Genomic DNA, 27,947 nt, shown 5'->3' with positions numbered 1-27,947 from the left:
GTGATGAGACAGTATACTGGGAGAGGTTTACAAGAATAAATCCAGAAACCATGAATTTAAACAATCCCTTTAATATAACAAACATATCAAACTTTCAAATATAAACTGGAACAAACTAACTCAATACAACAAATAAACTCAAAACAACTTTCCAAAAAGGTCTTATGCAAAACAGTGCACATTTATTTGAGGTATTGTATCCATGAAAACAAAACAGAACAAACCAAACTATCTATGTTTAAAAATATTTTTTTACTTAGCAAGGCAAAAGAAGTTAGATGGTACATAAGGAGTAAACCAATCTAAAGAGTGTAAAAGTAAAGACTGCTAATACCAGCCAACCCAAAACTGAAATATCCCAATATATTAAAGAAAAATAAACCAGAGGCATGCAAAATATTGTTTGTTAAAATACACTCAAATCCATGTGGCTAAAGTGAAAGTCACAAGCTAGTGAGGTGGATTTAGAAATGCAATGTTTCTTTCTTTATTTTCCTTAGACTGATTGTCATTCAGTTTTCCACTGATAGAAAGCTTTCAGCCTTCTTCAACCCACTGGGAACTGAATTTTTAAGGCTCCAAACAGGTGCCAAAAGAAGGTTTAAGTAATTGTTTTTATGATCTAGAGTGATATACAACCTCACTCAAATGCTACAAGCAATGGTGATCTGTTACCATTATGGGAGGAAAAAGCCTGGAAAACAGGTTGCTCCAGGTGGAGTTGAAAGATTTTTGAGTTTCTCCTCATGAGAGCAGTGACAAACTCCATGGTAAATCCAGTAAGCCATTTAACATTTTATTTGCAACACAGAACATTTTGGCAACTGATATATTAGAGGAATCTGAATAGTGACTTGCAATGCACGTGCTTTTCAGAAAAATCAAGTTTTGTTTCAGGTACACATCAGAACATCGACAGCACAAGACTTTTCTCATTCAAGCAACTGTAGCGATGCCATTCGCCTCTGATGCACTTACAGCTCTTTCTTATCTTCTGCTTTATTTAAGTTTTGCTGAAATGAGACAGATTAAAAATAACTTAAGTTTGGCAAGATCAGAAACCACTGACTCCACCACATTTTGCCCCTTTGCAGTCACACCTGCTTTGTTTGCCATTCACCTTTCTAAGCTGCATTTCTATCAACACTACCCCACAGAACACCTGAGCTTCTGCTGCCAGCACTCAGGGCTGTGCAGCCTAGTTCTGCTCCCTTTGGTGTTACAGCTGAGCTGTGCAGCAAACTCAGCAGAAAACATTTTCTGCTGTCAACTCATTTATCCTTGGGGGCTGCATCTACTGTGTGCTCAGTACCTTCTGTTCTTTCCACTCAGAGGTAAACAGAAGATGGTAAGGATGGGTGTTTTAGACCACAAATCTGTTAGAAATGCAGGACTACTATGGCTCATCACACAGGGAAGCACAAGGACAGGCCATGCACGGTGGTCTTGAATCGAACACAGAGATCAGCTGAGCAATCTCTGTAAAAATACAGGGTGAGGCTGGGGATGAGTAAGTGGTTTCACGGAGTACAGAAAAAAAAAGATTATAACCAGGTCAAAACTGCCTTTCTTTTTAATTAATACGGAACTGAACAACTCTTCTTGAAAAGCAGGTCACTATAATTTAAATGATCATTTATTTTCTCCAAAGACCACTACTTGCAAATAGACTTTCATTTTTACTGCATTTTGCTCCAGACAGATGTTGGGTATTGAGCATATGAACACCTGTCAGACAACTTAGAAGTACAGACTCCCAGTTGTACCAGAAATACTGACTGTGTATCTTATGGGTATCATAGCCATGCACATAAACTCAATCAAACAGCTAATTGAATTTTTGTTTAATATGGTTTAGATTTTTTAAATTTATTTTGTACTTCAGTTTGAATTTTACAGTAGCCTGTTTTCAGCCTAGGCTGTTTGTTGCATTTTTTTAATCCTTGTGAATCAACAGCATTGCAACATTTATAATCCAGGATTGCAAAAGCATGTTTTAAGAGCAAACAAAATAAAGTTACTTTTGTAAATTGTGTATGTACTTTCCCTGCCCTACACACACTCACACTTCCTATAATTTTCTTAAAGTATTTCAGTTTGATCACACATGCAAAACCATCTGAACCTTATTTTCCAAGTAACAGTAAAATTGAAGCTAATGATAACCCGAGCTTTGTCAAACAAAGTGCAAAAAAGAAAATGCTAGTAACTTTACAAAACAAAATTCTACTATTTTGAAGAAGTTTAGGGAATGCTGCCAATTGTAACTTCATGCGATCCTAAAGATTTTGGTAAATTCTCTTGCACAATAAATACCAACAAACGGAATTTTGCTGGTACAATTTCAAAACACAGTGCCTGTATGGCAATCCAGAACCACCTACCTGAAGCTGTTCAAATTCTTTCATCAGATGATCATATTCTCTTCTGAGGCCTTCAGACTGCTTTTTAACTGCAGCCACTTCAGTTTTTGCCTTATGGAAAGCTGTAAAATACCAGAATTGGTGTTTTAATTATTACTTGTATTCCTGCAGTTCCTCAGAGCCCTAGATGTGCATTAGGGCTCCGCTGCAGTAGTTCCTCTAAAAATGCTTAGAATTTAACACAGCATCACAGACGGACACAGGAAGAGAAGCCGAGGACAGAGAGCGGAAAGAGAATGGCCAATGTTCAGAAAGATCAGCATGAGGAACAGGAAGGGGTAGGGGTGAGACCAATAAATTCCTGAAAGAGGTGACTAGTTAGTGATGATTACAGTGTTCTGTCACATTGCAGGAGAAAGTTCTAGAAAAACAAAACTCTGCAACTCCAAAATCAAAACTGTCAGACGTCTTAAAAAGAGGACGGAACTCAAACACTGGGCAAGATTTTCACATAGCAACTGAGACCATCTACAAAACATGGTAAGGAGGAAGATGATATATGATTACAGGAGCACAGACCTCACCTTTTCATCCTGCTCTGAATTTTACCATGCATGAGTTAATTAATTAGCAGCATCAGTTTATGGATGAAAAGGCAGAAATGGTGATGCATGGATAAACAACTCTGAAGAAGTTTTTAACATGAGCAAAAAGGAATTATTACTCTACTCCATCTCAACACAAACTGAGAGCACATCTATGCTGCAGTATCAAACAGCCTAGGACTCCATAGGGGCTATTTTACAATGCAGGATAAAACAGCACAAAGTGTCATAAAGCCATTAGTCCTAAGCTGTTACATAAGGTCATTTAGACATTTTCATATTCCTCTGCTATAGCTACCTCAGGGATAGTTATATTTCTCTAATGCAGCACCACAGAATAGTCTAAATCTTGATGTATTCATGTGAGAACAAAGAAATGTTGTTAATGACCTAGTAAGGCTGCCTCACATGGCCACTTAACCAAATCTGATGGTACAAATAAAAAAAGAACATTTGTAAATTTCCTTGTTCCAAAAGTGTCAATCTATCCCTTGACTACGAACTGCCAGAGACTCTTCTTTCCCAGAGATCTCCACTGCACTCAAGAATTGCAGCACCACTAGAAGCTTGTTCTGAAGAGATGGGGAGCAACATGTGGTTTCTGTTAAGGGCTGAGTAAGCAATCTGGTATGAGCCAGATTTCTCTTTAGGTGCTAGCTCCTGAAACATCCAGAAATGAGATTTGACCACTCTCCGACAAGAAGAACTCCCTCACCCAGAATTTCTGTTGTTTTTAAATAATTAATTTGAATGTACGGATGAAAAAAAAATGCTTATTTCAGAACTCTGCAAGTGGTTTTTCTGTAACAGGACTTTTACCTACCCTGAAATTCTGATTTACTGTAGTCAGTAAGACTTCTGTCTATTGATTCCAACGTGATTAAAACTTAACCCTACCCCACCTCTTTAAATCCTTTCTATCATTTCCATATTCTTACAGTTTTCCTTCATCTTTTAAGTCATTCTTGACAGCATCAATACAGATTTTCCGAAGGTTTTGGTATTTGGAATAACTTTGATTTCACACATGTGACAGGTCAAACCCCACTGCATTTACTCTCTCTGATCTCGGTACTGTTTAAAATATTCAATAGTAAAATCTGGATATCAATAAAATAAACTTGTGACAATTTGATAAACTCCTGAATTTTAAGTTCTTGACAAAAAAAAATACATATGCTATTTCATTTCTCCAAGAATCTGATGATTAGAAAGATAAATCTTGCTTTTGTTTGAACAGTCTTGTACATAGTATAGTAAAAATTAATATCTCACTTCTGAAGAAGTTCTAACTCAATGTTATTGATCTAATACTATTTAGTTATTTATAAGTAGTGGCACAGTACTTCAGTTGCAACTAAAAACTACTTTTGCTTTAAAACATGAACAAAATATCTAAAAGAATCTACAAATGAAGAAAGCAAACAAGCTACTGCATTGTTTTAATGTTTTGACCAAAACAGATGTATGACAGAAATACCTCACCTAACCCTAGAAGAAGAAAAAGCAAAGAACAGATTGTCCTTCCCACCTGTGTTGGCTATGGACAAAAACCCCAAAACATCAACAAACCACCGAATCCAGAGTCATTCTTGTTGGGGCCACACAACTAAAAGGAGCATCACGTCTTTGGCAACATGAATTCCTCAGAGCACGGATTTCCCTGGATGCCCTGTGAAGAACCAGAGTGCCCACACACCAGTGCCCAGCTCCTCTGGCCGCACGAGCACGGCAGTGCAGCCGAGTTCAGCAGGTACGCTGCTTGTCATATGGATCCTATCATATGAACGTGGATCCAGCAGGAAACAGTGGATCCTTTGTGTGCACAGTACACTCAGTTATTATTTCTGGCTTCCATCTGGCCTGTTACTTTGCCTCACTGGAGCACAACAGCTGGACTGGCAGCAAGCAAACCCCCAGAGCTGACACCTCCCACCAAGTCAATGCATGAGCAGGCACGAGGTGAGGATGCTGCTTCTACATTAATGCACCCATTGAGAGGAATAATCAGTAAATTCCAAAACCAGAATCCATCCTTATGGATGGATGAGAGGTAGGCTATCCTTTTCCATTCCTTCTCCTTCCAAGAAAAATCAACAACCTATTCCTAGGGCAGTGTTTCAATGGAAGACATTTGTGGAAAACTGTATCCCTTTACCCTTATGTGTGACTGAAAGTCCATAAACTAATGTAACATATATGGTCTGGGAAAAGTAAAGAACTTGTCCTTTCACCACATTCTCTGATCCCTGTTCCAGGAGAGACAGTTTACTTCAGATTGCTCTGAATTCTAAGGATGAGGAATAAAACTGCTCTGAGGAGCTACATTACCGCAGCCCAGTAGCTGTAGCATTTCTATGATCTCATTTCAAAATAATGGAAAACCTAACACTAAAACCAAAACCAAACAGCAACAAAAACAACTAATAATTCTTTGGGCATTTCCTTGCCCAACTACTAGTCCTGGTCTGACTAAATCACTTGACTTACAGTGCTTGCTACTAAGGAAACCATCTGGAACTTACATTAGCATTACTCACAATACAAGCCTACAACCCAAATGATTTGGACTAGTTGAAGAGCAAAAAAGAGCCCTCTCTTAAAAGAGTTTTCAAGTTGATAAAGAGCTATTCACATTTAAGAATTTAGGCACTGACGGCTCAAGAGATTTGCCAATAAACATGCTGTAAGACTGGGAACACAACTCCAGTCAAGTAACTCCATACTAACTCTGAATTCTCTTCTTAAGATAAAATGGCAAGAATTTAAAATGAGAAGGCAGGGCCAAAAATTTTACAGATTTGCTTCAAGTTCATTTTGCAACCTCAATGAAATTTTGTTACAAAAGGGATGTTATAGCATCATTAGAGGGCATAAACAGCCTCACATAATAAACACATGCTTGCTGTATGCAGCCATCTCTTCCAATCAACAAATGTGAGTATCAACTCTTGCTGCACGCGACACTGCAATGGCTCCCACCTTTGGTTATCATCTCAGAGTTTTGTAAAAAGTAAGGTTAAGTAAGACAGACCTTGTTTCTCAACTTCCCTCTGCCATTGGCTAAATAACAAGACTGTGGCCAATTCTTTAAACTTGTTTGTTCAGTGCATCAGTGTGGAGTGCATCAGTGAAGCCCAGAGTAGTTTCCATACATGGCACTAGCCTACCCAGTAACACCAAACTGAACTCTCCCTTGCAGCTGTTTTATGAAATGTATTCACAATGTCTGTATTTTAACATGCTTTGACATGTAGTAATCTTCACATTGAAGTGAGAGCTGTACATCTGTACGCGTATATTTTCTAAAATAGCCAATAGTTAGAATTTACTTCAAAACCAGCCCTCCACACAAATTGTTGCTCTCTTCCTGCTCCTACAACACTATGCAGCCATGAAACAAAGAACACTTGTGCCAGTCTGTACATAAAATAAACTTCCTTAAAGGATGCATGGAAGTGCCATTAGAATTTCCTCCTGCCCCACCATATGACTACAACAACAATACATAAACATTTTCAGAAAAAGTTGAACTGCAGTTCAAAAGCACCTAAATGACTTTGATGTGCCAGTACGTATTTTCATGAAGCCCTGCTCCTGCCCCAGCACAAGGACCACAGGACAAAAGGCTTTATGAAACTTCTCTAAGGTCTAACCTCATGACCAGCGGCAGGTAATTGTTTTGCTGTGGTTTCATCAAAATGAAACAGTATCATGGCATGTCTTCTTTCACCAAAAAATTGCTACTGGTCCTAGACCAGTAGCCATACTGAGAACCTTTAATTATCTGAATAAATATTTTATGTTTAATGTGTAGCCGGAGAAACATTCTCACATCTGTACTGGGCATTGCTACAAGTATGTACATTTATTTCTAGATATCAACAAGACATTTTCATAATATATATGTGTCAATAAAATACCATCTCAGAAGGTTTCTAACCAGTCATGTTATTACATGTCTAAGTATGCTAAAAATGGATTTAGGCTCTCAAAGTGCTCGCCCCACTGCTGGGTGCCTATAAAGCCCTGACAACAATATGTGGGTGTGCAATAGAGTAGTGAGGAACTAGCCCTCGTTGCTTCCAAAATAAAGCAAAAAAAGGCATCAAGCGTAATAGAAAAGTCAAGCCTGAAAAGAAAGCAAATTTGGTCAAAAATCTTAAAATTAATTTCCAACCTTTCATCAGATTTTACTAATTTCACTGCTCAGTCTTGTACTTTGTTTCCTCCTCCCCACCTGTTCAAAGCATGTGAATAAGGTCTTCTTAACTTAGGATTTCACTGTTAAGCAAGGAAAAAAAAGTAGTCTGTTTTCTGTAAAAGGTAGAAAGCTGAAGAACTAGAGATGAGTCTCCTGAAAGTCTGTAATAACCTGTCTACACTATAATTTTAGTCAGAATTTCAGAAAGAGGAGACATACAGTATTTCCTCTGCCAGTCATAAATACTGATTCAAAACTTTACAGGAAATTTGCATGACCTTTGAAGTCACAGCACTAATCTGATACTAAACTGTTTTCTTAAATGTGAAGTAGGTATACATTTAGGACTCTTCCTGACTGCCATTATACTGACTTAAACCATCTTTCAATTCATGGCATACTCTAAAAAACTGTATTACCATGCATCAGCAGCTTAATAAGTGTCCCAGACCAGCACAATGGACATTTGAAACTGCTTTTGAAAATAAAAAGTTTTTTCTTTCAAGCAGCAAAAAAAGGCCCAAACACAAACCCCCAACCAACCAAGAACTAAATCCGAATTTATGACTAACTAATACTATAGCTGAAAAACAAACAATAAGAAAACCTCAAAAATCAGAACCAGTAGAGTTTTCATTTTCATACTAGTTTTGTACTGTTTCATTATTAGGTGGCACCCTACACACTCTTCACCTCTCCCCCTGCAACTTCATGGATTGGACTCTACGGACACAAAGAAAAAGGTGCTTTAGTCATGTGAGCTCAGTAGCATAAAACAAATTGCTTAGAAGAGGCAAAACAAACTTTCCAGTCTCAGCTTTCACTTTGTGTAATGCACTGCTCACACTTAGTGAACATGACAGTCAATATTCACCTACCCAGCTGCAGGAATTTCAGAAGAAAACAGTAAATTACATCCACGTTCTCTAATACTCTATAGAAAGCTGTGTCTACAGATGTGGTTGTTCTTATCAAGTATTTTAAGCTTTCTGGGTATCCATTTGCTCAAAATAACATACAAGAAAACTTACAAAAAGGTAAGACAGACATACATCAACACCACCTAGCTGCCCATAGCAATTCCCATACCACCCATGGGGTTTTTGGCAATGAGGGGGGTGGCATCAGGAGAAGGGCTATAAATATTTTCCTTTTCACTCCTTAGAAAGACCCTCTCTACAACTTTTGCCCAGACAAAAGATTCAAGCATGCCTTACATTATAACATCCCTTGGATGGACAACATCCCATGGGGAGAATGAAGCTGAAGCAGCATGAGGTAAATCTATTTATTCCCTAGCTTTCTCTAGCATTCCTGACTGAAAAGCTTACATTATATTAGTGTTACATACCACCAGTAAGTTTAAATAAAACATAAGCATTTAAATTTTCCATTGATCCTGTCACTTCAAAGGCACTTTTCTCCCCTTTCTTTAAGAAAAACAGCAGGAGAGGGGAAAACCCACCAACAAACGTGCCTGAGAATGTGAACTAATGAGAAGCTCTAGTTAAAGATTCTTGCTGCTTCAAGCCCAGCTGAAAACAGCTGGTTTACATTTCTTATTTGAATTCCCAGTGGACAGCAAAAAAGGATTCATGAAACAAAAAATATTCTTACAGCATTGTAGCAGGCAACATGTAAGTGGGGCTATGTTTTGATGATAACACATTATCTCTTACCAAGAAAATTTGTATTTTTGTTACAGTCTGAACATCTGATTAATGTTTACAAGATCGCAGGCAGTGTTATCTTAAAACACTGATTTCAGATGAGCAGGTGTTCACAGGTATCACACACCTTGAGATCCCAGTAAGACAGAATCAAACAGGTAAAATCTGCTTCTATCTCAATCTGGGCTGCCTATAAAGCAGTTTTGACAACCTAACCCTTAAACACGGAAGCTGCTAACAAAAGTATTATGTTACAAATTGCACAGTATGTTTCCTTGTAAACAAAGAAAATACTAAAAAAGCTAACATCTTAACACCTCAGCTGCGGAACATATATAAATTTAGGATACTAGTCAAGGACTTTTCTGCTGTCTGACAGAAACTCTGTGGCAGTAAAAAACCTCAACCACAATACCTCCTCATTTTATACAGGGAGAGCGGCTGCTATGTATGATGTGAAAGATCAAGCTGATGCCTATAAGCAACCTGCAAATGATTCCATACCCTGGTCATGTCATTGATAAAGACAAGTCAACATCGCTTAAATGTATCAGTCTGTCTTGTAAATAATTACAACTTAAATAAGGCGTTCCAATTACACCTTACATATTTTCATAACGAACAGTTACTAAAATATTGGGATGGCAATGGCATGTTTTGTCAGTTCCTAGTCAACGGTAAAGAAACCCCATGCCAAGTGTTCTGGAAACAGATTAAGTTAGTTCATGCTATACCTAGAATATTTTTTTGACATTCAGTGTTGAAATCATCTTTTTCGTATTTGCAAAGAAGTCCTAACTAATACTCACCGTGTGATGTCTTCTGTAGCTCTGCTTTCAAATGTTCAACTTCCTCCTTCAACTTTTCCTCAGTTGCATCTGTTGACTCTTTCTTTTTACCATTTCCTTTTCCACTCAAAGCCTATTAAAAACCACAGTTGCTACAATTAATTTTATTTTCATTAGTCAGATATTAATGCAAAATATCCAGGGAATGTCAGCCCTGATCTTGCAAAGCATTAGGTTTTATCAAATATCAACCTGATACAGGCAGATAGTCATTGTAGGAAAAAATCCTCCCAAATTAAAAAAAAGGAAATAGACAAGCTCAGTGTTCTAGATAATGGCATACTTGTAATAGAATGGTGTTATCTCCTGTGTAAAAGTACTTTGCATGTCTCTATCAAGTGTACAACTTCCATTTAGGTTATAAAACTGATTTTTCAGAAGATACATGCTGGGACTATCAGTGACAGAACACTGCCATGTTTACATGCAACTGGTTCTAATTCTCTCCTTGTAGGTTTCCAGCTACTTCAATCTTCAGAATAGTTCCAACATCCAGATTCGATTTCCAGTGAAATTCAAGACAAGAACTGGGAAGGAATCCAGGAAGAGCCACGTAAGCACTTGACACAAGAGCAATGTATTCCCTGTACTCCAAAAATGTTGGCACTACTATACTTATGCACCCTCTTAAGGTGTAAGATTAGATCCCATAATAAGATCCTTTTCTCATAAAGCTTCTACTGTCTAACCACACATCATCTCTGCAACAGCAAAAAAACCCGCTAAATGCTTAACAGGAACAAGAAAAGTAAAATAACTGAGACAAACAGCTGTTAAGTGAACTAACAATATCAGAGCTTAGCAGGCACAGGCAGGAGCAAAGGGGAAAGATTATTTCAGAAAGAAGAAAAAGAACTGTTTATAAAGACTGGTAAACAATCCAAGGAAAAGAGCTGAAAAAAAATTTCCAGAAGGTATTTAATCAAAGAGCTGAGATGACATTTAACTGCTGGTAATAAAACCACAGCCAACTGTCTTCTTTGCTTTGTGGTCACTTCTTTCTTTTAGTATGCAAATAGCTATTTCTGTAAACTTTTATCTTCAGTCCTGTGCTCCATGGAACCTCTGAACAGGTGACAGTGCAGACCTTGCACACCAGAGTAAACTCACAGTATTTATACTTGCAGCCTGTGCCTTCTGTACAATTGCTCTCAGCTCTCTAACGGTGGAATGAAACACACTTGTAAATAAACACAAATGCAGGGGCCAAGCCACAGAGAAGCCTAAACCACAGGGTGTCTGTAAAGTTAAAGTATTCCAACCCTGAACACTTCCCATGTCCATCGCATTGGAGATCCAGCCACAGCATGTTGCCTGTACCTGTGGCTACCTGTTTTTGCAAACCACGCAATCAAACACACAAATAAAAACAGATAGGACTACAGTTTCCAATTTCTGGCTATCATTTACAAGCGGCTAAGAGAATGTGTTGCTAAGAGAATGTGAAAGCAGAACAAAAAAAAGGACTTTTGGCAAAATCCCAACAGGACAGAGAAGAAAAAAAAACGAAAAACCCCCATACCCGTAGGCAGTAAAGAAACAAATTCCATGGCTCAGGGAAGAATTTGGATCATTCTGACAAAATACCAAATCCCCAAATTTTGGAATAATTTTATACTTGGGAAACACCTAACAGAGACTAGTGATCCTTGTCTTACAATGCTTCTCAAACGACTGGATTTGTTTGTATCCTCTCTAGTACCTTTTGTCCAGAGTCCTTGTACGAAGATTTATTACAAAAAAATGACAGTGCCAGTAACCATAGACACTGCTTTAGACAAACTGCAAGGAAACCTGTACACACCCACAGGGAATTTAGTTCTGACAATATCCTGGACTCTAAAAGCCCTCCTATGTCTAGATGTCTGAACTCAGCTTAGGGTTCAGTCTTTTCAAACAAAAGTCAACAGAGTAAACAGTTACAAGAAAAGACTTCATACATTTATCTTAATTATCTTTGATGTCTTTCCTTCCTGAATAATTACATGTTGAACCACAGCCTAATCATTCTTCACATAAAAATAACATCTCTTCAGTCTGTTGGTGGTTTTTTTAAGTAAGAAAAGTTTTGGTAGTATTCTTATTAATATTACAACAGTGTCCTACTAAGAAAGGGAAGTATTCTGAAATTGGCTGACCTACCATAAAAAGATAGAAGAATACAAAATACATTAAATAGAGATTACATTAAATAAATACATTAAATAAATTTTACAAGTTAGAAAATATATTCAGGACTGGAGAAAATCCTATTAAGAAGAAACAGTCAGCATAAAAACAGCTATATAGTAGGCTTTTTCATCCTGAACTGCTACAGCCTTGACCTAAACAGGCAACTGTTTGCAATAAAAGGAATAAAATTAGTGTCTCCCTCTACTTTGTTATGACTAAATTCAGAGAGATATATTAAGAATCTATTACTACTTTGATGAAATTTGTACTGGAAAAGCAGAACTTCATTTATTTTGTTTACTTCCATTTCCTTTGTTAATATGATGCTACTATAATTGGCTTTCAGTATTCTGAATTACATATTGTAAAAATATTTTTCTTCTTTTTCCAACCAGAAGGAATATAATGAACAAGCATTCCATAGCAAACCATCCTCGTACTAATTACTTGCTGTAAACAAAGTTACTGAAGAAGCTCAAAGATACCTCCTGCAGCCTTTCATTCTCAGCCATGTATTTCTTGGCTGCTTCAGTAGCATCATTTACTTGTGTTTCCAGAGCTGCATGAGATGCCATCTCCTTTGCCAACTGAGTAAGAAGGGTAACAGTACGTCTCAATACACTGGTGAAGAAAAACAGTGAACAGAACTGTAATTTACAGCACAAATAATAAAAACAAAACCAAAACAAACCACAAGCAAAAATCAAACCAAACAAAACATCCAACAAACCAAAACAAGCCCTTTTCTCTCTCTCGGCGTAGATGTAAAAACAAAACCAGAAGAGGGCTGTTTAAGCACCTTAAGGGAAAGATCCAGGCTCATCGATGACAAATAATAGTAACAAGAGAGATTGAAAATATTTTCATCCATTGACATTCTGATTTTTACTTGATACAGAACCTCCCTCCTTCTAAATACCCACAGCCGTTAAGGAGTCAGAGGCATCAAGGCTGTTTAAATACTGTTACATGACACAGTATTCTTAACAGGATTGATATCCAAACACAAGAGCCAAACAAGTTAGGGTAATGAGTACAGTGCAAAAGAAAAATAAAAATTCACACAATTTCATAAACAGCCTTGCAAGAATAAAATTAGCAGTATGAACAAAATAATCTTCAAAAGTACTGTCAATACAGTTAAATCAGAACACGTACGGATGTCAGCACTGATATGTAATCTCAATTCTAAGCTTTGCAAGTACCTCCCTTGATTATTTGCGTCACTATTTTCATTATTCATCGTGAAGTCCTTCAAATGTTGCTGAGTCAAGGCAACAACACTGAATTAAATTAATGCCTATAATGTAACTATGCAGCTGCTTTTCAAAGAAATTTGAAAATCCACGTAATTGGCTTTCGCATAACTGGAAAAGTATTAACAGACCTTTTCAAGTTAAGCCTCCCTCCACCTCCTTGCTTTTTCACTGAAAGCTCCCTTCCTTCCTATTTTGGGGGTTAAAAAAGTTAAGGTCCCCATGTCACTACTTTTTCACAGGTTAGCAAATTTACTATTGCTTATTAACTTACAGATGCAGGAGTCATTAAAACATCATAACTAAAAGAGAACCACAGAGTCATGTAAGTTGAAAGAGGCTTTCAGCTCATGAAAAGCAGGTTGAGCAGATTGCTCAGAGGCTTGTCCAATTGAGCTCCTAACACCTTCAGAGATGGGGGATTCCACCATCCTTCAGGGTCCTTGTTCCAGTGTTTAAGTGCTCTTGACAGCAGCAGTATTTTTCTGCCACAAGCCAGAACATCTCAGGTTCCTGTTACATCGTGTCATTCCTTTTTCCATCCACTGAGATGAACTGGATCCATATTTTTTACTACTAGACAGACATAGAAACCAAGAGGATTTTCCCTTCAAAGTCTCTTCTGGCTGAAAGCAAAGCTCCATCATCTCCGCATAGGTCAAAGATTTCCACCTCCATCTTTCTCTGTACCCCACTTCAGTACTTCAGTATTTTGGGGAGTTAAAACTGGACTTAAGTCCTGCAGCTGCAGCACCACACGTCAGACAGAGCAGAATAACCACTTTCCTTGACCTGCTAACTACATCCTTGCCATCACAGCTCAATACACAATTGGTTCTCTACCCGGATCCCCAGGTTTTTTCCTGCAAAACTGCTTCCTACCCACCCACGCAGCCAATCCCCAGCCCGGACGCTGTACATGATTATCCACTAAAACATCAGACTTTGCATTTGTCTTTGTTGAGCTTCATGAGATTTTTGTCAGCACATTTCCTCAACCTTTCTGGCTCCCTCTGAGAAGCAGCACTGCTCTCAAAGATGTCAACCACTCTGATTTGGTATCTTGAGCAGCTTGCTGAGAGCACACTCAATCCTATCATCCATGGTGTTAATAAAAAGATTAAACAATATTGAGCCCAGTACCGATCTCTGAGGAGCACCAGCTGAAATTAAAAATGTTATTATCCTTAGGGCCCAAAGGTCCAGGGAATTTCCCACTGGCTTTTTTCTCCATTTCTCCTGCTATGTATCTCCACAGTTAGTGCCTTTTAGTATCCAGATAGCCTATGTCATAGGCCTTGCAAAAGCAATATTCTGCTCTTTATCCACACAGCCATTCATCTCACTGCAGAAGACAAACAAGGATGTTCAGGCATCATATTCCCCTGAGTAAATCTGTGATGGGGGTTAAATTTAGTTTTGGGTTTTTTTTTCCTTTCCCTACAGAATTCTTCCCCCCCCCCCCCCCCCCCCCCCCCGCCCCGAAGTTGCTAAGAGACTAAATACTGATGCCTAAAGAGTACTTAACCTACACAAAAGAAGTGTCAAGGGCAGTAGATCACTTAGTTTGGAGGGGTAGGGAAAGGCTCGGGGGCTCCGGGAGCTGAGGGTGTTTCTCCTTCTGCTCTTGGTTTTGGAGGGGACAGTCGGGCGATGGCTGGCTGCGTGGGGAGTCCACTGTTAACGGAGGGTCCGGTCCTGGGAATTCTACCACCATCCATCATCTGCTGCAGCACCCAGGAATTAGGAACTCCTCGCCTTCCCTGCTGGAGCTGGGCCAGTCCTGCCCAGCCGTCACAGCTTCTTCAGCACTGCTCACTTTGCCGGGACACCCCCCCTTGCCTGCTGGGGACCCTCACCGTTCCAGCCACCAGCCCAGGAGTTTCCACGATCCCAGCTTGGTGCTCTCCAGGTCCCAAAGGATCAGACTGCCCCGGGCTCTGTAAAACAAAGCCCCTCAAGATTCCTGGTTCTGTTTATTATTAATTGTTGTTGGTTTTTTTGTCTTGTTATACTTACTAGTAAAGAACTGTTATTCCTTTTCCCATAGCTCTGACTGAAAAGCCTCTTTAATCTTCTAAATTATAATAATTTGGAAGGAAGGGATTAGAATTCCCCATTCCTAGAGAGGCCCCACTTCTCCCTAGCAGATACCTGTCTTTCATACCAAGACAATCTGTGACAGCTGTTCCAAGTCATCGTGGAGTAAGAACTGATTCATAACCTTTCCAGGGGGGCCAGTCTCTAGTTTCTTACATCCTGGTTTTTGTCCTTCTTGAAGACAGGTGCAATGTTTGCCTTTTTGCAGTCACCAGGATTGTCCCCAGAATCGTGATTTTTCAAACTAAGCCTTGCAATGACATTGGCCAACTCCCTCTGCCATCCTAGGATGCCACACTTTTATATGCCCAACTGGCCTATGCACTCCCTAGCTGCATCTTCCACTACTGGGGGTGATGTAAATACCCTACTGACTCTCCTAGAAGGCGCCACTGAGTGGTGGGCTCATGTTTTCTTGAGATTTTCTTTAGTTTTCAGCCCTTCTTATCCCTCTCTGGCTCAGCATGGGCTAACAGAGGACAGGTGAGACTAGCAGATGGGCGTCTTTGTCCTACGCAGGGGACAGTCTCCAGGGTCTATGACCCTCCTCTTTTCTGTGCAGTTTGCAGCTGATGGGCTCAGCTTGCCTCAATACCCCTAGTGACAGGTAATTTTCCTTACCAGTATCCAATGCTCTGCAATCACAACTGCTGTTGTCTTGCCAGAAGTGACAAGCTCCCAGCCCCCTCCATTTTATCGATCTCCATACACCATTCTTGTGGAATTCTCCTATTGGCTGATGTGCTAAAATGAACCAAAACTGACACAAAGAATGAACTAGGGGCATCCCATTACCCATTCACACTAGTCGGGGTCTCAGGTTGGTTGGGTGATGGTATAGCAGTACAAAGGGATAAGGCAACCCAAGAACACTCTCCCCTCCCTTCCCTGACAAACATTATGTCTGTTTCATGGATAAGCAAAACAGCTCTACTAAGAAAAGTCCTTTGCTCTAGTGACTACTGGAGGAGTGCTTATTTCACCTACATCTTCGTGAAAGGCCAGCAGCTCAAATAAACCTCAAGCAAACCTCTTCAAGAGCATAGCTTTTATACAAAATAATCTACTGGGATCATTTGACAACTTCTCCTCCTTGGAAGTTGAATATAAGTAGCATCCTGAGAGAACAACTTCCAATTCTTGTGTAGGAACCAATCCAGCTATTCCTCTTGGAGCAGAGATTAAAAATGTATTTGTGCATGTTTACTTAACCTTTCTGTAAGAAGGCAGGGAACTTGATGCATGCCTATCACTGTTGAGCAAGGCTACAGCCACATTGTTTTTTCCAAAGCTTTTCTGCTCAAGCTTCGCATTCATTTTTCCTTGACACTTCTTTATGCTCAATGGTCTTCTAAAATGGCCACACATCACTCTAAGGGGAAGAAGTTTGTCATAAGTCTGTGATTTTCTTGTTCTGTGTTCCTCTTGAGTACTGAGGCAATGTCAAGCAGCTCACTGAAGGAACTCCTAGCAGGACTAACACTCCTTGTCCAGCCACCACAAAAATGTACAAATAGGAAATCATCAGACCAGCAGGTCTGTTTCTGTTTGTTCACATTATCTGTGTCCAGTGACTTCATGTGCTCCCGGCCCAGCTGGTAAGATCTGCAGGTCATTGTGGTTACTGATTCACAGGTACTCTTGGATGCTACAGGTGGGTAGTACAGAACTGCCCTTTCCTTTACCCTGTTTCAGTAGCTGTACTTAAACATCCTGAAAGAGAGTTTAGACTTAAGATCGTAACACCATAGCAGGCAAGTTGCCACAAAGTGTTTGATCTGAAATATAACTGAATCTTTCCTTGAAAGCTGGAATATTATCCTACAGTTCTTAACTTCAAGCTTGAGCTGAAGTGGATCAGGTCAGGCTCAAGCTTTGCTTCTTAACACAGCAGAGTGCAATGACACCAGCTTGCCAGATAATATTATTTAACAGTACTTTTGTTTTTGAGGGTTTTTTTATTCGAGTTTTCCATGTGCAAAACAACGGGTGTAAGTTTAAGGAAGGAAATGAGTGAGTATTCCCCAAAGAATCTTCTGCAAAATACATGTTTTCTAGAGCATTCAAAATGTTTCTTTCCATGTGTTGCTCACACATCCTTCTAACCTTAAACAATTGTAAGGTATTATTTTCCCCGATCTTACTTGCCTTTTAGCCAACCTGGTCACAATTAATTCTTTAATCTCCTGAAGTTGTCCTTCTAATCTTTACAATTACTTTGTGCAATAGTTCCTGTGATAAACATACTATATAAACATTAGAAAAACATTGTACTTACAGCCAAAGAAATAAGGAAAAACCTGAGAGATACAGGTTTCTTTGTGACCGAAAGAGTTTCATCTGAATATGATCAAAGGCACTACTGTTGACATTTGCAGCCTTTTCATTCACATGAACAGATGAGTATTTCCTGACTTCTCTAACAGCATCTGCAAACAAAAACAGTCTGTTGTTATTCAGATCTGTGGATGTGCACTTGTGCTAAATCAGACTTTAGTATTAGAAATACGTACTTCAACTTTCTGCTCAGCAAACAGTAATAGGACAAATAGTGACATCAGTTGTATTATCCAAACATTTTAAAGATTCATCTTGATAAATCATGAAGTGCTCTATCATATTCCCAGAAATATGACAAACCCTTGCCCAAAATATTCTTGAACAGGTATTTCAAACACTTGTACCCAGCCACCAGGGATCGGGCCAAAGCAACTCACTCTGCAGATGTTATCAAAGACGCTATGGTGTAAAAATGTCACTGCTGACAATGGAGCTAAAATTCCCCAGCAGAAAAACAGTGAGAAATGAGAAAGAAAAGCAAAAAGAAGTAGTATGTTCTCAAGTATTTGCTTCACACAGATACACGTGTGTTTTAGTAATGACAGAAAGGTCTACTTTATGCTTCAGTCATAGAGGGAGAAAATTGTTTCTTTAACATCCATCAAAATAGGAAGACTGTAGTAACGCAGCAAGAGTAAAATCAGTAGTAACGACTAGCTGTAACAAGATCATAAAAAGAATGGAGGAGGAAAGCTACATCTCAGCCTCCTTTCATCTGCCTTTCATGCATCTTTCAGCTTCTTTCATCCATCACATACTCATGATAGTTCTGCAAAAGGGCCAGTGCACTGCAAACACCTTTCAAAGGACAAAATAATTAATTAGGACTTACATCCACATAAACTCCAAACCTAACCCAGTTAAGAGTTCATATTACATACTTTAACATAAGGTCATCAGACATTCCTACAGCCAATACAGCACCTAAAATCTCCTCCTGCACATCAACAAAATACACATTTCATTACATGTTCTTGCAGAATATCTTGGCCAGATGTTATCAAATTGCTGCTGCATTTGTCTAAGCAGGCAAAATCAACTGCAAAGAAAAGCACATGTGAATATCATCACTTCTGACTGTCTCTCTCATATGTCTAAGTTATTTAAATGGTAAAAACCCCTGAAGTGAAGCTTCAAACAATGCATGCCCCTGTGCTATCGGAAGAGTCTAGGCCTGCAGTAACCAATCACCTCATGCTATGGGGCAGGTATCTCATCACTGCTTCCATTTAGCCCTGTTCTATCTTTCCACAAAATCAATGACCATCACCAACTCAAAACCAAAAACTTTGGTCAACGTTCAACAGAGTAAATGAAATACATTAGTTCTCAATTGTAAGCCATTTACTAAAGGCCTACTTTTAAGAATACTAAACCTAATCTTAAAAAATAACTGAACAGTCTAATTGCATTTCTGGTACTTTAAATATTAAGAATATAGTACCAAAGCTCAGTCTGACATTGTTATATATGCAAGTACATCTGTACGTTTCCCTCAGCAGAAAATAAAAGTATGCATTATTTCCTTCTACTTCAAGTAGCCTGGAATTAAGTAGCATGTATATTCTAAAGCAGTGGAAACACTTATCTCTGGAAAACTACTTAATATCCCTAAAATACAGGAGAACTGCTTTTATTACTGAAATACAGGAGATGCTTACCACACAGCAGCCAGGACAGACATTAAATGAAATCAGTCAGGCATATGGCAACCATTAAAGCTTTACTCTTACTTCACAGACCTTAGGATCTACCCATAACAAATGTAGCCAGCAGCTGTTTTGTATCTGCACCGAGTAAGAGTATTCAAACAGCCCAGTGCTTTGACATATTCTGGTCTCCTATTTCAACAGCAACCAAAAGAAAGAGTGCCATCTGCTGCATGAGGTGCAGCTCAGCCAAATTCTGGTGTCAAACAAGTTCATTTACCTGTGTGAGAAAGGGAAACCAAGCAGCAGCCTAGACTGAGCTCCATTTTTTCCTTGTCATTCATTCAGTATATTACAATTGCATTTGGATTTCCAGTGTGGATGCAGTATTAGCCCTCTCCTCTTTCATTCCAGTGCATAACTTTTCAATACATTAGCTGACTTACACTAGGCTTGAATCCTTTCCATTAGTTTATTAATATAAACTCAATGTACCATGTTTCTTTTACCCATTTGTTAAGAAATTATCTAACACTTACCAAGAAACAAGACAATCAACAGAACTATTATTGTAAGAAACATCTTGTTCCAAAATACTGCCATTTTGCTCCATAGAGGAAACATAAAAATCTTCTGCCATCTGTAAAACAGAATTGTGTTATTCAAAAATAATTAAGCTCTAAAAGAAGAGCATTACAACCCCACAGAAGAGAGCCTTGTTATTGATAAGAGACTTGTATAAGGTCTCTGAACAGCTGCTTTAATTGCAATATAATTTAGGTATACTTTAACTTTTCCAGTAATCTAACTTCTCTTTTTTTGTTGTTAATACAGGAAAATACAGTTGGTTCAACTTGCAAATTTTTTGCACGATAGCAGGAATTCTGCAGGTGTGCTTTATTTTAGCTTTTACTTTGACTAGCACTATGTTGTATTCAGCCCTGACTATAACAAGGGATAGGGTAAAGACTGTAAAACCTATTCCATTATTTTATTTTTATCCACTAATAAATGAACCCTTGCCCAAAATTATAAATTATTATAATTATTAAATTTATTAATAAATAATAAACCCTTGCCCAAAATAAAATTGTTGCCAAATAAAATTAAAAGCTTCCAGAAATTCTCTACTATCCTTCTTCAGAAGGCTTATCTGCTGCGAAGATGAGTCTGCATAACTCTGAAGTACAAGGACTGTTATTACATTCTAACGTGTAATGGAAAAAAAAAAAAGGACAAGCATTGTGTTCATATTTTAAGGGTTAAAACCTTTTCCCAAACATAAACTTTCTGGCTACAGAAGTGACTTCTGGTGAGGCCAATGGTGGTGTAGACAATTTTTTTTTTTTTTTAAATAATTAGCTGTCTATTTTATGTTGCTGCATGAAGGGCTGTGGCTAAAGTCACACTTGCAGCACAAAGAACATCTGATGTGCTCAAATGAATTGAAACGAGTGGTAACAGAGCATCTACTGTCCTTTGCTGCAGGTTAGAATAGTGCATAAATTAAATAATACCTAGTCATGCCAAAAGGATGTAACACGGACATACCACTCACCATCTGATTATGTGAGGTAAAATTTTGTACTTTTGTTAAGACTATTTACACTTTCCAGAGACTGTTAAAATTTGCCGTCTAACAGCGGTTTCCAACCTTCTATGAATTTAATTTAAATGAGACTGTAGTATCATCTCCTATAGTTCTTTCCAGTTCTCCACCAGAAAGAACTAAAATGTTTTAGCATTGTGCATGCAAAAACCTCATTCAAGTCTTCTAGTATAAGATGAATTCTTTACAGCAAACAGCCACACTCTGTATCAAACAAAAAGCTTACTTCAAGATACTATTCAGGCAAAGCAAACTAACTCTTTAAACATGCAATTTTCAAGCTCGATACTGACCTTCACTTAATAAGTGATTCTTTGAGGTATGACCCTATATAAACTACACTGCCAAGTTATAATCAGGATAAAAAATCAATCACTTTACTGGAAAATCTTCCTGCATTTTATTTTCACATTTATTTTTCCTCAACAAATATTGACATTCACATTTACTAAAACTTCACTTTCTTTTGGTGACAAAAGTCATATAAATCTAAAACTTCCAAACTATAATACTAGCCACCATTTTAGATGTACTACACCTAGCAGAACAGATCTGTCTCTTGGTGTATTTGCATTTTTATGCTGTCAATTTACTTTTTCCCCAGGAACTTATAAACTTGTTAGCAAATCTGGGAAAAAAAAATTTAAAATGTGCACACACGAGAGACAACAAATCCATTTGAAAACTGACAACTGAATAAATCAAAACTTTCAAGAACAGCAGTTTCCCACCTGCCAGTAATCACGCATGCTCTACTGCTGACAGAACCGGCTCCCAGGTCACCAAGATGCATCAGACAGAGCTGCTGCCCTTGGGTACTGTCACAGCAGCTAAATATGATTTTTAACCCACAAGATTCCTGCTAGTTTTGTTAAGAAGATAATTGTAAATATCACATAAAGGATGAAGTGATTTCATGCATTTGGAAACCACTGTTCAGAGGAATAGCTGAATGCTCCAAAAAAAGCACACAAATCTATCCTTTCCTATAATTAAGAGCACCATGTTTAATGTTTGAATGAATTTTGGCAAAGCTGCACATTACAAATTTGCTTTTCAACCACAAACGCTGGACTGTTTGCATCATAAGTGAAATATATTTCAATACTCCCAAAGTATTCTGCTTGTGACATCAGCCTGCAGAAATTCTTGCAATTAGTTTCCTCACATAAACCAATAATAATCTGATGATTATGACTCCCATAATACTCCTCTTCTCTTACATAGTTGCACTTTTGCTTAGAAACCAATAAGGAATACAACAATTCAACAGTCAATGTCAAAATGCTGAACTCCTCTCAAGCCAACTTGTAAAAACCCAGAAGCTGAATTGGATTTTAGAACAGTTTCAATTTCTCAAGCTGAGGAAACATGCTTAATCATTGGTACCAGCTGTGGAGGAGCCAGTCATTTTCAAGAGTCCTCCAAAGGCTTAAGTAGTTAAACCCAGACTTTCCACAACTACTCTTGTTCCTTAAGAGGACAGAAAAAGCTACATCATTCTAAATATATCTAAAGATGCAGGAAAGAAACATGCAACAGTTTTTACAGAGCACTGCTGAGACAGCAGCATTTTAAAAAAAAAACAAAACCAGCTTTAAAGTTTCCTTCTGCTTGTTGTTCTGGGGGGTCATAGGTTTCATTCTTCTTTTAAGACTTCCTGTTATTCTGCAAAGAAATCATAAGTCTGCTTCTCCTGCCTGCTGCAGAGAATCTAGCTTTATTTCCTGTAGGAAAATAATATTACCAAATTTGAAGAGCTACTTACAGGAAACAAGATAATGCTGTAAGTCAGGCCCCTGCATACAGTAAGGGTAATGAATTCATTTTTTTTCTTTCCCTTACTGTGTGCATTTGACAAGAATTTATTATTTTCTTAATATTTGTGTTGTGTAACAGTACTATTTTCTTAATCTATATATGAGTTTTTATAGTTTTACAGAGGCCTTTATTCCAGTAGTCTTGAACCTTCAGCTTCAAACTCACGTCCAGTTTTTTTAAACAAGTGACCACAAATGTCTTGCAGCCGTTACACACAGTTTGCCGCTTGCTTTGAACATCTGACGCCTTATCTGTTCCGCACCCGCAATGCCTAGTGTACACCAAAACATAAAGTTGCACCCCACAAATCTGACTAACTGCTGAAAAAACGCACTCTCCTCTCATTTATTACTGCCAGATGCCTTCCTCTATGCTGCCTGCTCCACAACTCTGGGAGAAGCCGTCCCACCTGCTGAAGCAAAGCAGGGGGCCCCTGTGGACACCCCGACCGCTGCTCTCGGATGAATCAGCACTGCGTAGAAAACATAAAGCTCCTCAAAGAAGCTTGCGATTCTTGCACCTCCTGATACTCAAGTCCCAAACAGCAAGCCTTCGGCTTTGTTCACAACTAGTTTAGGATGCAGCAAAGCTCCGCGGTTATGAAAACAGAGGCGTAAAATAAACCCAAACTGATGAGAAGAGCGGGCTGTGTTGCTCAGCACACCTAAGTCCTCCTACCTCAGCGGAGAAATGAACGGCAGGCAGAGCACGAGAATTACTCCGATTTCGCCGTACAGGAAGGTAGCCACTGCCGTCCACTGGAAAGTCATCGTCCCGGCGGCCTGCGGAGGAACGGGCGGCTCAGGCGGGCGGCTCTGACATCCCCTCCCGAACGACACCCGGGACAGGGAGCAGGGGACCGGGACAGCCCGAGGCCAGGACAGCCCGAGGCCGCGCCGGCCCGGCGGGCAGAGTCCCCGGCAGAGGCCCCGCGGGTTCCTCCCGCCCCCCCAGCGCTGCCGGCGTCCCCTGCGCGGCCGCGGAGCCCCGGGGCCGCCTCATCCTCCCTCCCTCCCGCCTGGCCTTCGAACCTCGTCAGCGCCGGTACTCGGCGGAGCTGATGGCGGCCAAGGGGCGGGAGCGGGGCCTCACCGGCCGGGGCCGCGGAAGCGCCGGCTGGTCTCTCCCGCCGGCACGGGGCGGGGGAAACGAGGTGTCTGTGCGGACAGGGTGCCTCCTCCGCCCTGCCCGGGGGTGTGGGCCGGGACGGGGCTGAGTGACACGGCGGAGGCGGCGCGGAGCTTCCGCCTGTGCGGCCCTGGAAAGGTGCGGACGGGGAAGGCAGGCAGAATCCAGCCGGCCCGGCAAAGGTGCGGGCGGGGGAGGCAGGCAGAGTCCAGCCCGGCCCGGGAAAGGTGCGGGCGGGGAAGGCAGGCAGAGTCCAGCCCGGCCCGGGAAAGGTGCGGGCGGGGGAGGCAGGCAGAGTCCAGCCCGGCCCGCCCCCGCCGCGGAGGCCGCGCTCGCCCCGGCCCGGGCACACGTGCGGTGCCTCCTGCCGAGCGGGGAGCCGAGAACGACAGGCGCGGAGTTACCGAGGCGCCGCACCTCTGTTGGGGACGCGTGGATCTGCGCGATGAGAAGGGTTCAAATGAGCATTATCTTTTTCCTATCTAGGGAATGGTTGTTAGCGTTTTGCTGCGGAATCCTGCTGTGATCATCCCACTGCTCCATGACTCGAGCTTAATTGGTTGGGGACTTCACCTCTGCTCTCCAGCATTAGCATGAGTTTCTAAAGTTCGGTTAAAATACTGCGTGTGTCCGTCTATTCCCTCCTCCATGTGTTACACTACATTAATGTATTAAGAGACAGTAAATCGTGTTCTCAAGAAAAACAGGTCTAGTATTCATAAAGACGGCACAAATAACAACTGAACAGTCTCACTGTCAAACAGGCCTGTTTGGGCCTAATGAATAAAACACTATTCCTTCAGAAAACCCGTTCTATCCTATTGTCCTGTGCAATGATTTTTATCAGCATACCAAAGCTCCAAGAACATTATTTCCGTGCAACTCTCCTTTGTGCCTGCATATCCTCTGATCATTTTTCCTTTTGATCCTAACATGCTGAGGTGTGTCAGTGGAAGAGGACACCTTGTCTACCTGGGCATCACCAGCACTCTTTGACACAACTACTTTCTTTGGGGAATTCTTTTCCAGTCAAGTTCCATCAACATGAGACAAATAAAATGCTATGAATAGTAGTTCTTTGTTACTCTAATCCCTTGGAACTGACACGGGGCGGGAAGTTCTTGCATAAGCAGTTTTGAGCAGAGCTGTTTGCAGCTGCTCACAGTCTGAAATTGTTTACTTAAAATTTCCCAGGTCTGCAGCCTGGGGATAGAGGAGCCAGTGTGTCAACATTTTCCTAGTTGCTGCCAAGCAATGTCTGGATGAAAGGTTACATCCTAAATAATTGTTTATGCACAACAAATACTGGAGAGAGATATAAGGTGTCATTTCAATCCAATCTAGAGAGTAGGAATAGGCCCAGTTTTAAGTAGAATTTCTAACACATTTTCATAAACATATTTAATCAGCACTATAGACAAAACACAGCCTCTTAGAATATTCTGGTTATTACATTTTAGCTATTGGCCTACAGCCACAATACTTCACTGAAGCTGTTAAAACATGAAGAAATACTTTCCTTTAATTACAGATGTTATAAATGAGGAGACGTACTCCTTTATTCCATTTTTTAATTAAGCAATTTATTAACTTTGTGTTCTGCAAAAAGTGGGCAGGACAGCATTGGGTGCATGGGGAGTCACCGCTCTATCAACATACACACCATTAATTTTGCAGGTGTTTATACATGTTCATGTTAGTAGTCCCCTCCGAGTTTCCATTCCTCCTTGCGATGTCTAGTTTCCATTCTTCATTGTGACCTTTAGTTTCTATTCTTCATTGTTTCTGGTGGTTGCTGGTGGGGGAGGGGGTCAGTCTATTCTTCACCCTTTGCTGACGTCTGGCTCCTTTTCATGGCAGTTTTGCTTTGCTTGCATCATTATACATATTTTTATCTGACACAAAATTTCTCACACAGAGCAGTTTCCATTTCTGAGCTGCTCACTCACCTCTTTCTAGCACTGTAAGCTGCTCTCTCACTAGCATAGCCTCATACTGATAGGACTGTATGCACTTGTCCCTGATGCCAGAGACTTGGAGTCACTTTTTCACTTTAGGGGCTTCATACGATCTCAGAAAGACTCACTTTGAATGTGATGGCTGTGCACCTCCTCTGCAGCTGATGCATGTTCCCCACCAACCTAAAATGAGATCTGAAGAAAAGAGATGTCTCCTGCTAACACTCTTCTGTTGAGTGCACTCTGCTGCTCCTGGAAGGAATTCTGATTGAAGCTGTAGAAGTCTGCGTTGTTGATCTAAGGCTATCTCTCTTATACTGAACCACCATATGATCAATATGATGCCATACTATATATATATATATATATATAAAAATGTATGTATGTGTGTATATATATCTATAATGGCTGGCTGCTTTAGGGGAAAAAAATTCACAAACCTTCAAACATTAAAAGAAATACCCTTCTCTTCCATCAAGGACATGACAAAGTATTTAGAAGCAGAAATAGGAAATGCCTATATATTAACTGGTTAGAGGAGTAAAATCAACTAATTCTCTTCTGAAACAAAAGGAAAGTTTAAACTTGTTCTGTATTATTTTGTCTTTTGTGACAGCCTTATCATCACACACTGCTTTTGTCCAGCCCAAGAGACCTAAGAAATTTAACCACAGGCAATAGAGCAAATGGGATTGTATAGGCTGTGTGAGGGTGCTGGGGTTATTGTAGTAGGATAAAAGTTGCAAAAAACATACAGGCATTATGAGAATATGGTATTGTTGTGCAGGGGGGTTTAACATAAAGAACAGGATCAGTTACAGGAGGCCAAGAACCTAAAATAGGAAACAATGCTCTGTATCTTATGTTACTTGCTTTAAAAACTGGAAAATAGAAAGACTGACCACCTGGCGATGTTAAAAGTAACATATACAGGAGAAGGACTACATCCAGTGGTTTTAAACTGGAAATTAGTATTTTTCCATATTCAAATGCTTTGAGAAATATGACCATATTCTAAAAACAACACTGGTAGCTGAATAACTCTCATCCTTAGCAATTTATATATATTGGAACAGTATCGTATTCAAAGTATGGCTTAAAGACTCCAACTTTGCCATTTATTCTACACAGTGAAGTATGTTCAGATGCATATAAAATTCAGAATGGAAGGTTTACAATTCATTTCACCCTTGAAAAGGGATGATGAACTTCCACTGACTTTAATGATACATAAAAGGCCAGATCAAGCACTCCATAATTACTACCAATATTGACAGCAACCTAGGTCTTGTACTTCAGGCAAAAATCTCTGTGATTAATCTCACACAGGCATAACAACTGCTGCCTTCAAAGTCATCAACTACTCAGTTCCTAAATAGGTCAAGGTATTTCCAGTCCTCTCAAATTCAATTTTTCCACTAATACAGAAAAAATAAAGCCTTTGTGTTGATTATATATAATAAATTTTTCTTCTCTGCTCCTTGAGGCTAGTGGGACCATTTACTACATATAATAATTGCTAGCCAAATCATAAAACTTTTAAGAAAATGGCAACAAAGGGTTAGTATTTTCACAAATCCTTTTCTTCTATAATTCAGGTGCATAGTTTTACTTCAGAGGAGGCTGGAGGCATTTCAGAACTGAGAACTGTGTTGTAAAATAATTTGATCAACCCGATACTGGAAATGGCAGTACAAAATACCTAGTCATGCAGTTGGGAAGTAAGACCTTTTGCTCTAAAATTGGGAGCTCATAATTTACATGAAGAATATTAGCTGAAGAAAAGTGAAGTATTAGAAGTAGTATTAACTGCAGAAGACACTGCTGGGAATTTATCTGGAATGCTACACAGAATTGTGCCCAACTTATGTCAAGAAAACACTACAATCCAGAAGAGTGAAAAAATAGTTGTCTGAAAGAATGAAGACACACCAAAAATGGTTGCAGAGGTTGTCTCAATTAGCCTAGGAGAGCAAAGCATGTCTGTAGTTTTCCATTTGTTAGCACATCAAGGGAAGGTGATCATATCAGAAGAGTTACGTAACTTTGCTGCCTTAAATAGTGAACTGGACTTGATGACTTGGGTCATGCCTTTCAAACTTTTGTTTATATGCCTAAACCAGACATATTCACTATGAAAAATGATCAATTATTTTATTCTATTGCATTAAAAAAATAGTGACAATTTAAGATACCTGAACTATTAAAAGATTTGGAGAGTAGC

At 39.6% G+C, this 27,947-nt stretch overlaps 1 protein-coding gene across 2 annotated transcripts; it reads right to left on the bottom strand.

The window, feature by feature from the left end:
* Nucleotides 1-52: 52 nt before the first annotated feature.
* BCAP29 (B cell receptor associated protein 29) lies at nucleotides 53-23,802 on the bottom strand. Of its 2 annotated transcripts, XR_009207753.1 has the most exons (9): nucleotides 23,669-23,802; nucleotides 23,316-23,419; nucleotides 19,747-19,847; nucleotides 17,497-17,647; nucleotides 12,348-12,483; nucleotides 9,652-9,763; nucleotides 2,385-2,485; nucleotides 1,313-1,479; nucleotides 53-1,013 (listed from the first exon to the last, which is right to left on the bottom strand). XR_009207753.1 is itself a non-coding variant. In XM_040061612.2 (8 exons), exons 2-8 carry the CDS (start codon nucleotides 23,405-23,407, stop codon nucleotides 975-977), a joined length of 732 nt encoding a protein of 243 aa, XP_039917546.1. In that variant the 5' UTR covers nucleotides 23,408-23,419; nucleotides 23,669-23,802; the 3' UTR covers nucleotides 53-974. The 2 variants fall into 2 exon arrangements, 1 of the variants encoding a protein (XP_039917546.1); XM_040061612.2 differs by lacking the exon at nucleotides 1,313-1,479.
* Between the last annotated feature and the right edge of the window lie 4,145 nt (nucleotides 23,803-27,947).

The sequence above is a fragment of the Hirundo rustica genome, chromosome 4 (genome assembly GCF_015227805.2).
Source record: "Hirundo rustica isolate bHirRus1 chromosome 4, bHirRus1.pri.v3, whole genome shotgun sequence".
Classification (NCBI taxonomy): Eukaryota; Metazoa; Chordata; class Aves; order Passeriformes; family Hirundinidae; genus Hirundo; species Hirundo rustica.
Note: the sequence above shows the minus strand (reverse complement) of the source record. Positions and strands in the feature narration are given on the sequence as shown.